The sequence below is a fragment of the Eschrichtius robustus genome, chromosome 19 (assembly GCF_028021215.1).
Source record: "Eschrichtius robustus isolate mEscRob2 chromosome 19, mEscRob2.pri, whole genome shotgun sequence".
Taxonomy (NCBI): Eukaryota; Metazoa; Chordata; class Mammalia; order Artiodactyla; family Eschrichtiidae; genus Eschrichtius; species Eschrichtius robustus.
Genome location: NC_090842.1, coordinates 15,491,898 through 15,506,684, shown reverse-complemented (window position 1 = coordinate 15,506,684; position 14,787 = coordinate 15,491,898). Strand labels below are relative to the sequence as shown.

The 14,787-nt window shown below is 41.0% G+C and overlaps 1 protein-coding gene across 1 annotated transcript; it reads right to left on the bottom strand.

Annotated features, from left to right (window-relative positions):
* Positions 1-1,271: 1,271 nt before the first annotated feature.
* LOC137753149 (haptoglobin-like) lies at positions 1,272-5,960 on the bottom strand. Its single transcript, XM_068528179.1, has 5 exons — positions 5,881-5,960; positions 4,479-4,561; positions 4,076-4,174; positions 3,140-3,214; positions 1,272-2,190 (listed from the first exon to the last, which is right to left on the bottom strand). Exons 1-5 carry the CDS (start codon positions 5,883-5,885, stop codon positions 1,412-1,414), a joined length of 1,041 nt encoding a protein of 346 aa, XP_068384280.1. The 5' UTR covers positions 5,886-5,960; the 3' UTR covers positions 1,272-1,411.
* Between the last annotated feature and the right edge of the window lie 8,827 nt (positions 5,961-14,787).

Below are 14,787 nucleotides of genomic sequence, written 5' to 3'. Positions count from 1 at the left end.
AGAGGTTTTCTTCTGTGTTCCTCCTGAGGGGTGAGCAGGAGACCCTTAATCAGATTGCTCTTCAAGAAAACTGGGATGGTTTATTCTTTAAGAAAACTTAGTGCTGAAGGTACGATTAGAAGAAATAGGTGCCCCCTGAGAGGCATCATTTCACGTGCTTGTATTATTTTTCAGTTTCTAGCGATCGTCTCTTGCACACGCTCTAGAATACAGGTCTAAGTCCTTCACTGGCCTACGAGCTGTAACCTGTCGAAAATTATTGATGGATCTCGAGAGTGCATGTGAGGAGAACGTCACAGGGAAGGGCAGAACCTAGTGAGGAATAGTGACATTTTAAGCCATGAGCAGGAGAGGCCCTGTTTTGGGATGACAGGACGGTATATTGGTGAAGGGCCAGCATACTGAATAAAGGCTTATCGCTCACTTAGAACTTTTCTCCTTCAGTTAGAAGAGCTTCATGTGCTGGGTTCTAGAACCTTTTTTCTGGGAAACCCTTAATAACGAGACCCTTATCTTTGTGAAATGAAAGACTCAGCTTGCGTTTGACTCCTGGTAAAGGGTAGGTTTCCAAGTGGGAAAAGCAGCCCCTCCTAAGGAAGAGACTTCTAACTTTACCCGGCCCCAGAATGTTATTACTGATGGGCACTTTAGAGATCATCTGGGTTAAGCCCCCTCATAGGAGAGACAAGGGGACTGATGGGCAGGGAGCTTAAGGAACTTGGCAGATTTGTCGTCGAGCTGTGATTTGGACCCAGCAAGTCCAGAAATCCTGCCTTTATACCATCTTACTTTGCCACCTGAAGCACTGGTGTGTTGGAGCACAAACAACAAAGTACTGTCTGTGTGTTAAAGCCCTTGTTTTCATGCCACTTGGAGCTAGCGTCTTCCTCACCAGCCTCCACTCTTTCTCCTCCTTTACTCTGAAGAAGCAAAAGGATGCAGTGAAAAGAGCTCGGGATTTGTATTTAGACAGACCTAGGTTCAAGGTTCAGCTTCACTATTTGATAGCTGTGTAACCTTAAGCAAATACTTAACTTCTCTGAGTCTCTATTTCCTTGTCTGTAAAACAAGGATAACGGTGACCTCTGAGGCCTGCCATTGGATAGGCACTCATTCAGTGATCATGAGCCCTGCAGTGGGGCAGTTTAGGGATTTCCAGTTGCCCTGGGGGTTTTTCTGCCACACTCCCAGTAAACTCTAGAGCACTTGGCTGCTGCCGTACTATAAATGAGAGAATTTTAAAAGGCCCAAGGCTAAAAACAGCACAGAAATGAGTCAAAGGAAGCTCTTTATTGATCGACTCAGCAATGCAGGGCTGAAACCCATCAGCTTCATACCACGTTTTTGTCCCCTCTGCTCCTGTCCAGTTTTCCCTCGGCCTTTCAGGCAAAGGCTTCCAGCCAGCCTTGCATTAGTTGTCAGCTATGGTTTTCTGAACCCAGTCCAGAATGGAGGACACCTTCACATACACACCATACTCGGCAGTAGCACAGCTCTTGTCAAAGCTCAGGATCCCAGCTGCATACCAGGTGTCGTCAGCCTCATCGTGAATGGCAAAGGCGCTGCCGGCATCGCCATAGCAGGTGTCTTCCTGATACTTGGACAAGCCAGCACAGAAGGTGTGCTTGTTCAGTATCGGCTGCACCCCTACAGGGCTCTTTGGTGTCTTCTTTTCGGGTACTGTGCTGCCTTCGTAGTGCTTTACACACGTGTCTTGGTCAGCCACTGGCAGCATGACGTACTTCAGATGCTCAGTAAAAATGAAGTTGGCATTTCGCCCCCAGCCAGACACATAACCCACACGCCCCACTTCCACATAATCTTTTGAAGGTAGGCAGATGGGCATTACTGTCTCATCAGTGGGCACCTTCTCTCTGAGTTTGATGAGCCCAATGTCTACCTCGGAGTAGTCAGGGTGGAGAAGAACCTTCTCAATCTCCACAAGCTGCTTTTTCCCCACATAGAGTCTTAAAGTAGGAGCAATGTCTTTTGCTTTTGTTTTATTGTCATGACCCAAGAAGAGATTTTTAGCCGTGGTCAGCAACCATTGTTCATTGATCAGCGTGGCCCCTGAGGTGAGATTATTGTGGGAGACCATCTTAGCCTGCCAGGGAAAGCTGCCTTTGGCATCCAGTGAGCCACCAATGATCCTTTGCACCTGAACCACTGGATGCTTGGGCTTTCCGCATGCTGTTGAGAGTAAGAAAATTATGAGCAGAATGTGACCGTCTCCCAGTCTTTCCCAGGGAAAGATAAAACGATCGACTCTTGCTGCTGTCTGAACGATCACTGTTCATTTCTTCAGAGCTAGAAATGTTTACATGCTTTGCCCTTACCTTCTGCTCCTCTTGTTCCCAGTGTTTACAGTTTAAAATGATTCTTTTTTTTTTTTAATGTTTACGTCACTAAAGCAGAGTTCTATTTCCTGCTTTTCTAACTCACAAAGAAACAAGTAGCCCTGAAGTTTTCAAACTCTGGCTGCTGAACTCTCTGTATATTTAAACAGTCTGTCACAGCAAGATGTCCACAGTTCCCTTGAATTCACTGTAAGGACAAGGAGCTACCATGATTCATTCTCTCTGAATAAAGAGGGATGTGATATTGTATTTAATGACAGGCAGGTCAGCAGTTCTGCATCCCTAGTAGCAGAAGAGGGTAGGCAAGATCCTCGCGTTCCGAGAGGTTAAAGGAGAGAGCATCAGCTCTTCCTAGTAACAACAGAGTCCTAACCCATCTCCAGGCTCTTGTATCATATTCCCACGGATTAAGGTTTTGTTATGCCCTCCCTTGACCTGTTCTTCTGGAGCTTGCTTTACCCTTGGCCCAGGGCTCTCTAGGTGGGCTATATGTACACACAGAGTTTCCTGATCCTCTGTGGGCTGTGTAGACAGTGGATTCAGTCAATGCCCCACAGGCCAAATGAACAAATCCTCAGTGAACTTTATGGGGAAGTATTACCTGCCTGTGCACTTCTCTGCCCAGCCACCTGTGGTTCTCCCTGGTCCCTCCCCTCGGCTCTTGTGTGCCCAGAGGAAACCACACAGGGAGGATGTGCCTCTAGGACATTTCAATCCCTGCTGGCGCACCAACCCCTCAATACCCACTTTCCGTCTGCTTCCCAGGACCCATGATTTCCTACCTGCTTCACACTCAGGGAGTTGCTCTCCAAGGTCCTTATTTAGCCACTGCTTCTCCCTGTTCAAGGTGTACACTCCTGAAACAAAAAGAAAAAAAATGAGCCAAAAGGGAAATTGTATCTGGACCTAGCGTGGGGAGAGAAGGTATTTAAAGAGCAGAGTCAGAGAAGCAGGAAGGGGGAGGGCAGGGGAGGAGGAGGAAGGGAGGAGCGCTGTGCTAGAAGCTAAGTGTTGGCCACAGTGAAGCCCAGCGGGGCAGAACGACGGTCAAGGTGACCGTGGCGATCATAGTGACCGTGGCAAGGCGGTACGGGGTCGGAATCGGGGTTCAAATCCTGACTCTCCCTATTACAGGCTACCTGAACTTGGGCAAATTACTCAACCTTTCTGTGCCTCAGTTTCAGCAGCAGCAAAGTGAGAGTGATAACAGTATCTCTTGGGAATCCCCTGGCGGTCCAGTGGTTAGGACTCCGCACTTCCAATGCAGGGAGCAGGGGTTCGATCGCTGGTCGGGGAACTAAGGTCCCACAAGAAGTGCAGGGCGGCCAAAATAAATAATAGTATCTTTGCGGAGGGGTGTTGTGAGGACCTAGTGAGCAAGTCCGTGTAGAGCACTTAGAACAGTTCCAGGCGTGCAGTGTTCACTAGGTAAGGGCTCCCTGCCGTCACCACCGTCACCGTCATTTTGTCGACGTAGACGTCACTCAGAGGGTAGGCTACATGGCGTCACTTCCCTCCCCTTAACAAAGGAGAAAACTTGAGGCTGAGAAAAGTTAATTTGCCCAAAAGGTCACAGCTACCAGTGACAAAACCCTTGTTAGAATCTAAATCGCCTGGCTCCAGAGAACACGTGCGCTTTCTGGACAGTCACCCTGGCTCCACTCCTTGTGGAAGTGGTGGGACGGAGGAGGGCCCGGAGACATTCGTCCCGGCCTTACCATCTCCAGCGCGTAGTTTGTAGTGGGTTTTACACCGATAGCGAACCAAGTGTTCCAGGTAGCCATTGGGAATCTCGGGGGGCTTTAAGCAGCTGTCATCTGCAAAGAGAAACAGGAAGAGAAGGTTCGTAGTCAGAAGCTGCCCCTAGAGACCCAAAAAGTCAGAGGAGAAGAAGCTGCTTTGCACATCAACCTCCCTCCACCCCAAATGGAATCCCTGAGGAGGGCAATCTCCCCTTATTTCTGGCTGGCTCCCCAATTTTCTTCATGATACTGAAAGACCAGAGATCAGGATGAGAAGGAGCAATTGGATCTTCCCCAAGAGCGGGTGCAGGTCTGATGGGGTGAAAGTGGATGCAGCAGTGCTGGGAGGTACAGCTCCTGTCCAAACACAGAGACCTACCTGTGGCAGTTGTGGTCTCATTGCTGATTCCCACCGCGAAAAGCTGCCAGCAGACCAGGAGGGCAAAAACAGCTTGCAGGGCGCTGCAGAGAAGACAGGAGCACACAGCTCGTCTCCCCGCTTCACCACACACACACACGCACACGCACACGCACACACACACACACACCCCTCCCATTAGGCAGCCAGAAAAAATAGATATGGAAGTGCTAGGACCTAGAAGCCCTTCACCCACCCACATGCATAGTTTAGCAGCTTCCCAGTCACCGAGGTTCCAGCATGTTCTGTGCTGCTGGGAATTCTACAGAAGCTTCAGAGAAGAACAACCAAGATAGGAAGGCACATGGGGATTGGGCCTCAGTTTCTGGCAGCATTCAGGAAACATTAAATTGTTAATATATGAGCTCTGCAGCAGAGAGAAATCTCACTTGGGCACCCTAAGGTGCTGGGCTACAAGGATACTGCTAATGAAATGTGATAACTGGAAGATGGGGAAGTGGGGATTTATTATGCTCTTCTCTCTACTTTTTGAAATTTTCCATAATAAGAGGTTTTTTTAAATATATAATTTAAAACACTGATATAGTTTTTTCTATTATTTTATAATTTGACTTCAGGAAATGGTATAGCAAACCCCAGGATCCCAGGTTACCTGGAAGATAACTGGCTCCCTGAAAGGTCGACTGTGCACGTGGGCATCAATGCACAGGCCATACTCACCAGTTAACCATCTCCCTGAAAGATGTCAGCTACTCAAATATTGCTTGGTTAAGTTTCTAGTCTCGTTACTTCAACATTTCAAAAAAATTTTTTTATTTTGTTCAAATCTGAGTGCCTGAATTGTGTCACTCAAATGTGTCACTATTGATCTTTCTTATCATACATTTTTAAAAAGAAAAAAAAATCTGCTAATAGGCATATTCAAAATGCCAGGGGGAATTCCCTGGTGGGCCAGTGGTTAGGACTCAGCACTCTCATTGCCAAGGGCCCAGGTTCAGTCCCTGGTTGGGGAACTAAGATCCCACAAGCCGTGTGGCATGGCCCAAAAAAGAAAAAAAAAATGCCAGGAAGCCTACCACAGGAGCTGCTGGCATCCCCCGTGAAGGTGAAAACTTCATAACCTCAAGGAAAAAGCTATTCCTTAGAGAAAGTCACGTCTCATGGGAAAGACAGCACCATCTGAAAGCATTACCCTTTATGGACACGGAAAAGCAGAGGATTTAACACAGAAAACACTTTATTCACTATAAATTAGCCCATTTGCCTTATTCCTTTGTTATATTTTTGCATCTCCCCTGTAGGCCTCTCCTGTACCTGGGCTGTCATGTAGATAAAAGATATATACAAAGAAGGATGAAATAATCCAGAGGAAAGGGGGGACAGGGCTGAACTGTGGACTCACCTCATCTTTGGTATGTCTGCCTCTGGAAGAGCAGTGCTGTGGGGCACCTTCTGATGCTTTTATGCCTCCGGTGTCTCACTCCACCGCCTTCTCGATTTCGTAATCCCTGTGTCTACACACTTCGGCCTTGCTAAGGTCACTCGCATTTTCTGGTAACAAAGGCACAAAAAACATGTCTGTTAAGAGTCGAGCTCTTGCTTCACGCTTGAGTTTCCCCTGGTGTTCTTCATGCTTGAGCCAAAGAAACCTGGCCATGTCATGACCCCATGTAGCTGCCAAAGTGTTTCCTGAAATCAGCCACTGTGCAGGACTGGGGGAGGAACCGTCAATCTGTGTCTCTTTGTTTTGGATGATTTTCAGCACTGAACAGAGCCTCTCTTGGGGTTATTTCAGATCCCTTAGAGACACTCCTGCAACCTGGCTGAGAGAGGGCTCTAAAGTAAGCATGTCCTTTTCAGAATCGTTTTCCCCACTCTGGGTTGCCATCTCCTTATTGCTGCAAAGCTCTCCAGCCTGAAATCAGTAAAATGTATTTATTGTATCTTCTCTGATCTCTTTTTCCAAGAAATCACACAAAATTGTTAAAGCTATAGTGTAGACGCAAACTATACTCAATGGCAGCGGTTATCGTGGTTTTATAGTCCAGTAATCAGTCCAAATAGGCAGGTGAGAAAAATAGATGTGCTTTAGTCAGATGTCTGCAGCTGTGTATCCCAAGTACTGTTCAACTGAAATTTAATAACAACTCAATTCATTTATTAAAAACCAGTGGTTCTTAAATTAGAGTGTGCAGAAGAATCCCTTTGGGATATTTAAGGTGGCACTGATGTAATAGCAAAATAACTGGAAACAGCACAAATGTCTTATCAATAGGAGAATGGCTAAATAATGTTGGTATATTTGTATAACAGGACATTATACAGCCATGAGAATGAATGAACTATGAAAGAACATGGATAGTGTTATAAACATAATTTTTAAAGAGAACTTCAAGTTTCAGGAGATTATATTAAGAATGATACCACTTTTACAGAGCTCAAAATCAGGCAAACTCAGTAATGGATTCTAAGATATGACACCAAAATCACAAGCAACAAAAGGAAAAATGGATAAATTGAGCTTCATCAAAATTAAAAACTTCTGTGCATCAAAGGATAATATCAAGAAAGTGAAAAGATAATCTATGAATAGGAGAAAATACTTACAAATCATATACCTGATAAGGATTTAATATCCGGAATATATAAAGAACTCTTACAGCAACAAAATAAAAAACAAACAACCCAATTAAACATGGGCAAATGATGTGAATAAACATTTTTGCAAAGAAGATATACAAAACTGGTCAACAGGTACATGAAAAGATGATCAACGTTGCTGGAAAATGTCATTAGGGAAATGCAAGTCAGAACCGCAAGACATCACCTTACACCTACAAGTATGACTACAATTACAAGAAAAACAAAACAATATAATAAGTCTTGGCAAGGATGTGGAGCAACTGGAACTCCCATACGTTGCCGGTGGGAAGGTAAAATGGAGTAGTATCTGCAAAACGGTATGATGGTTCCTCAGAGAGCTAAACTGGAATTGCCACATGACCCAGCAATTCCGCGTCTAGGCATTTAACCCAAAATAATTGAAAAGGGACCCAAACAGATGCTTTTCGTAAAAAAATAAATTTATTTATTTATTTTCGGCTGCGTTGGGTCTTCGTTGCTGCACGTGCGGGCTTTCCCTAGCTGCGGCGAGCGGGGGCTACTCTCCGTTGCGGTGCGCGGGCTTCTCATCGCGGTGGCTTCTCTTGTTGCAGAGCGCGGGCTCTAGGCGCGTGGGCTTCAGCAGTTGTGGCTCGCGGGCTCAGTAGTTGTGGCTCGCGGGCTCTAGAGCGCAGGCTCAGTAGTGGTGGCGCACGGGCTTAGTTGCTCCACGGCATGTGGGATCTTCCTGGACCAGGGCTCAAACCCGTGTCCCCTGCATTGGCAGGTGGATTCTTAACCCCTGTGCCGCCAGGGAAGTCCTCAAACAGATTCTTGTATACCGATGTTCACTGCAGCATTATTCACAATATCCAAAAGTAGAAACAACCCAAATGTCCTTCAACAGATTAGTGGATAAAAATACATACAGTGGAATATTATTCACCTATAAGAAGTTCTGATACATGCTGCAACATTAAACTTTGAAAACATTATGCTAAGTGAAAGAAACCAGAAACAAAGAGACAAATATTATGTGGTTCCACTTGTATGAAATGTTTAGACAGAAAGTAGAATAGAGGCTCCCTGGGGCCGGGGGAAGGGAAGAACGGGGGGAGTTATTGCTTAATGGGTACAGAGTTTCTGCTTGGAATGATGAAAAAGTTTTGCAAACAGTGGTGATGTTTGCACAATGTTGCAAATATCATTAATGCCACTGAGTTGTATACTTTAAAATTGTTAAAATCAGAAATTTCATGTTATATATATTCTATCACAATAAAAAAGTTCAAAAAAAATAAACTTCTTTTTCTTAGCCAAAGAAAACTTTTTAAAAACAAGCAAGACTGAACCATATAATGTATAGGCATAGATGCCAAGAAGACAAAAACTTTATTTTTTAAAATTTTAATAGAACGGAAAACAAAATGTAAAATGTTACCTCTCATAGGGAGGCAGAAGGAAGGCATAAGAGAGAAGCACATAGGTAAATATAAACATAAATAAATTATTGTTAATGATCCAACTTTTGGGCTGGCTATAGGTTCATGAAAGTACACTTTATTGTGCTTTATTTTTAAAAAGACATATCACACATACACATATATATATATATCACATGTAATATTTATAGGTATCAAATAACATTTAAGAATATGAAGGAGGGGGAAATCACGTGATAGACTTATTAAGAAGCCAAGCCCAGGCCCCTCCTTCCAGAGATTTTGATTCGATAGGTCTGAGCAGGGTCTACAAATCTGCGTTTTAAATGGCCGTAACTTCTCCCAGCCCCGTATGCACGCTACTGCGCGACGGTGCAGCTCCATGGTCCTATGAAATGGAGGGGGAGGCTTTCTCTTTGGGCTGCAGCTACCCCTACTAAGGGATCTAAAATGAAACGTTTCTGGGGACATCTCTGGTGGCACAGTGGTTAGGACTCCGCACTCCCGATGCAGGGGGCCAGGGTTCAATCCCTGGTCAGGGAACGAGATCCCACATGCATGCTGCAACTAAGAGTTCGCATGCCACAGCTAAGGAGACCGCAAGCTGCAACTAAGACCCAGAGCAACTAAGTAAATAAAAACTTTTTAAAAATAAAATAAAATAAAATGAAACATTTCTGACCACCACTATAGAATAAAAATTCAGGTGCACAAAAATTTGCATTTCTCTTTCCAGCAAAACCTGAACTCTATTACACCAACCCCTGCTCTTGGGCAACAAGGGAAATTTACAGCCTCCCTGCCCTGGGCATCGTTTATTAGCTTGACAATAAAAAGTGTCCAGCCCAAAGGCCTTCGCTCTTAATTGGGAATCACGATGGGTCAAGATGAGGAGATGGAAAGCGAGAAGCCTCCGTGTAGCCGGCCATAGGAAGTAGTGAATACATTTTATAGGGAGAACAGAAAGCAGAAAAGTTTAAAAGATCAATAAGTCAGGACAGCAATTAGTGGAGGAGCTCAAAGGGCAAAGTTTTGACTTTGGAAGAAAAAATTATTTTTAAAAGTTTGTTCTGCCAATGTGGAAGTCTTGAAATTTTGTAAGCTACAGAAAAATAAAAGTAAGAAAAAGTTCTCCCATTATTTCACCACCCCAAGACCCAAGACAGCCAGTAACAAACCACTATTAACACTTTAGTGTCACTTCCTTCCAGGCTTTTCTCTGTACACATTTTTACATAGTTTTGATAATTCTTTATACAGAAATTTTGCGTGGTCTGCCTTTTTCACCCAATGTTATAGGCATTTTCCATCTTGCAGCAAATCTCTTTAAACCATTTTTAATGCCATATTATATTTCTAACTTAAATATCCCCTCACTGTTGCAAATTTAAGGTGATTCTAATTTGTCTCTTATAAATATCTTATATAAACACAGGGAGGTGAGGTAGGAGGCCAGGCTCACTTTATTCCATATGGATATACAATTGATTCTGGCATCATTTACTAAAAATCTTAAGTGTTCAGCTTGATGAGTCTTTATACAACTCCTGTGTAATCAACACTCAGATCAAGATTTAGAATATTTCCAGCCCCCAAGAAGCCTGCTTTGGGTTCCTTCCAGTCAACACCCAACCCCCAAAAAGCAACCATTGTTCTGACTTCTCTATCTTGATAGAATAAGTTTGCCTGTTCTTGAACTTCGTATAAATAAAAGCAAATAGTAGTCATTCTTTGTCTCTGGCTTCTTTTGCCCATCATTATGTATGTGAGAATCATCCATGTTGTCATATTAGTTTACTTCTTTTTTTTTCCTTCATTGCTGAGAAGTATTCCACTGTATGAATAAACCACAATTGATTTACCCATTCTCCTGTTTATGGATGTTTGAATTTATTCCAGTTCAGGGCTATTATAAATAAAGCTGCTTTGAACATTCTTGCATGTCTTTTGGTGGATGCATGCACTCATTTCTCTTGGATAAATACTTTGTTGTGTCAACGGTAGGCATATATTTAGCTTTGATAGATGCTACCAAATGGTTCTCCAATATACACTCCCAGCAGCAATATGGCAAAGTTCCAGTTGATCCATATCCTCGCCAATGCATTATAATTTTAGCCATTCTGGTGCATATGCAGTGAAATATAATAATGACTTTATTTGCATTTCCCAGACATCAGATGATATGTGGAGCACTTTTTATATCCTGTTGGTCCATTTAGATATTCTCTCTATGAAATGTCTTTTCCTTGTTGATTTGTTAGGAGCTGGGTTTTTTTGTTTATTTTTAAAGATACTTTGAACACTAATCTTTTGTTAGGTAAATTTATTGCCAACATCTCACATTCTAAGGCTGGTCTTTCACTCTCTTAATCGTGTATTTTGATGAACAGAAGTATAATATTTTTTTTTTAGTTTATTTATTTTATTTATTTTTTAGTTTTGGCTGCGTTGGGTCTTCGTTGCTGCGCATGGGCTTTCTCTAGTTGCAGCGAGCGGGGGCTACTCTTCGTTGCGGTGCGTGGGCTTCTCATTGCTGTGGCTTCTCTTGTTGTGGAGCACGGGCTCTAGGCGTGCGGGCTTCAGTAGTTGTGGCACACGGGCTCAGTTGTTGTGGCTCGCGGGCTCTAGAGTGCAGGCTCAGTAGTCATGGCGCATGGGCTTAGTTGCTCTGCGGCATGTGGGATCTTCCCGAACCAGGGCTTGAACCCGTGTCCCCTGAATTGGCAGGCTGATTCTTAACCACTGCGCCAGCAGGGAAGCCCCGAATTACAGTAGTTCTGAATTTTAATGTCCTAATTTATCAGCTTTTTAAATTTTATGCTTAGTGTTTTTTGTCCTGATTAAGAAATCTTTGCCTATAAGATTATGACAACATTCTCTTAAATTTTATTCTAGAAGTCTTATCTTCATATTTAGGTCTATGATCCACATGGAATTAATGTTCATGTATGATGTGAGATAAAAGTTCAGGTTCATTTTTTTCCATATAGGTAAGCAATTGCTCCAGTATCATTTACTATAATGATCATCCTTTGCTCCTAATTTGCAGTGGTATCTTTGTTAGAAGTTAGATGACCATATATGTGTTGGTCTCTTTCTGTATTTTTTATTCTGTTCCATGAATCTATTTGTTTAATCTTAGGCCAATGCCACAGTCTTAATAAGGAGTAGTTAATAGTAAATCTTGCTATCTGGTATTTCAGGTGTTCCAAATATATTCTTCTTCCTCAAGATCGGTCTGACTGACTACTCTAGGTCCTTTGCACTTCATCCTCATATAAATTTTATTTTTTAATTAATTTTTATTGGAGTATAGTTGATTTACAATGTTGTTATTTTCTGCTGTACAGCAAAGTGAATCAGTTATACAGATACATATATCCACTCTTTTTTAGATTCTTTTCCCATATAGGCCGTTACAGAGTATTGAGTAGAGTTCCCTGTGCTATACAGTAGGTCCTTATTAGTTATCTAGTTTATATATAGTAGTGTGTATATTTCGGTCCCAATCTCCTAATTCATCCCTCCCCCCCCTTACCCCCTGGTAACCATAAGTTTGTTTTATACATCTGTAACTCTATTTTTATTTTGTAGGTAAGTTCATTTGTTCCCTTTTTTTTAGATTCCACATATAAGCAATATCATACCATATTTGTCTTTCTCTGTCTGACTTATTTCACTTAGTATGACAATCTCTAGGTCCATCCATGTTGCTGCAAATGGCATTATTTCATTTTTTATGACCGAGTAATATTCCATTGTGTGTGTGTGTGTGTGTGTGTGTGTGTGTGTGTGCGTGTGTGTATGTGTGTATATATATATATATATAGATAGATCTATATCTACCTATCTATCTATCTATCTATCTATATATATATATATATATATATATACACACACACCACATCTTCTTTATCCATTCCTCTGTTGATGGACATTTAGGTTGCTTCCATGTCCTGGCTGTTGTAAATAGTGCTGCAATAAACATTGGGGTGCATGTATCTTTTTGAATTATGGTTTTCTCTGGATATATGCCCAGGAGTGGGATTGCTGGATCATATGGTAGCTCTGTTTTCAGTTTTTTAAGGAACCTCTATACTGTACCAACTTACATTCCCACCAACAGTGTAGAAGGGTTCCTTTTTCTCCTCACCCTCTCCAGCATTTATTGTTTATAGATTTTTTGATGATGGCCATTCTGACTGGTGTGAGGTAATACTTCATTGTAGTTTTGATTTGCAATTCTCTAATAATTAGTCATGTTGAACATCTTTTCATGTGCCTCTTGGCCATCTGTATGTCTTCTTTGGAGAAATGTCTATTTAGGTCTTCTGACCATTTATTGATTGGGTTGTTTGTTTTGTTTTGTTTTATATTGAGCTGCATGAGCTGTTTGTATATTTTAGAGATTAATCCCTTGTCGGTCTCTTTGTTTGCAAATATTTTCTCCCATTCTGTGGGTTGTCTTTTCATTGTGTTTATGGTTTCCTTTGCTGTGCAAAAGTTTTAAGTTTAATTAGATCCCATTTGTTTATTTTTGTTTTTATTTTCACTACTCTAGGAGGTGGATCAAAAAAGATCTTGCTGCGATTTCTTGTACCTCTTTCATTAGATTTATTCCCAAGTATTTGATTTTTAATGCTATTGTAAATGATATTTTAATTTAATGTGCTAATTGTTTATTACTAATATAGGAAAGTACAATTTATTTTCATATATTGACTTGTATCCAGCAATCTTGGTAAATTCACTAATCAAATCTAATACTTTGATTAATGTTCTACATTTTTAGGTACACAGTCATGCCATTTGCAAATAATGGCTCTTTTACCTCTTCTTTTCCAATCTTTAACCTTTATACCTTATTTCTTTTTCTCACTTTATTGCACTAACTAGGATTTTCATTACAGTGTTAAATGGAAGTAGGGAGTGGACATCCTTGTCTTGTTCCCAAACTCAAGAAGGCAGAAAACATTCAAAATTTCACTCTTAAGTTAGTTGTAGGCTTGTTTTGTTTTGTGTTGTTTTGAGGTTGTTGTTTGTTTGTTTGTTTTTAGGTATCCTTTATAAGATTAAGGAAATTTCTTTCTATTCTTAGTTTGTTGAAGTTTTTTTTTTTTTTTTAACATAAAGAGATGTCAAATGCTTTTTCTTTATCTACTAAAATCTTCTCTTTATTGTGTTAATGTGGTGAATTACATTGATTGATTTTTGAATGTTAAACCACCCTTGCGTTTCTGAAATTAACTCCAATTTCTCATAGTGTAGTAGAATTTTTAAATATTGCTGGGTTTCATTTGCTGATTTTTCTAAAGGATTTTTCCATCTGAGTTCATGGTAAATATTGGCCTATGATTTTCCTGTCTTGTAATGTCCTTAACAAGATTTCATATTAAGGTTATGTTGATCTCGTAACACAAGTTGGGGAGTGTTCCTTATTTCTCTATTCCATGAAAGAGCTTATGTAGGATTGACACTATTTCTTCCTTAATTGTTTGGAGGAGTTTGGCAATGAAGGCCTACAGGGCTATAGTTTCCTGTGGGAAAACTTAAAATTTCAGATTGTTTCTTGAATAGATAAGGGACTATTCAGAGTTTCTGTTTTTTCTAGTGGTAGGTTGTGTTTGTCTAGAAATTTACCCATTTCAGCAAAGTTGTCAAATTTATTGGCATAAAGCTGTTTCCACCATTACTCTATTATATTTGTAATATCAGTAGGATTAGTAGTGATGCCCTGTCCTGATATTGGTAATTTGTGGGGGCTTTTTCCCTTTTTTCTTGAAAAATCTTGCTAAGGATTTATCGATTTTATTCATCTTTTCAAAATTCAAACTTTTGCTTTAGTTGATTTTTTTCTATTGTTTGCCTCTTTGTCTTTCAATGATTCCCACTCTTAACTTTATTATCTCCTCTTTTTTTCTTACTTTAATTTTTTAATTTTCTTTTTTGGACTTCTTAAAGCAGAAACTTTTATCAATTTTAACTTTTCATTTCTAATGCATGTATTTAAAACTATATATTTTCCCCTACATGCTGCTTTACCTATATCCCATAAGTTTTCATATAATTTTTATCAATCAGTTTTAAACATTCTCTAATTTCCATTTTATGTCTTGTTCATTCCATGATTATTTAAAAGTATGCTGTTTAACTTGCAAACATTTGGAGATTTTAAAATTATTTTTCCACTGTTGATGTCTAGTTTAATTCCACAGTGGTCAGAGAATACACTCCATATGATTTTGATCCTCTGAAATTTATTG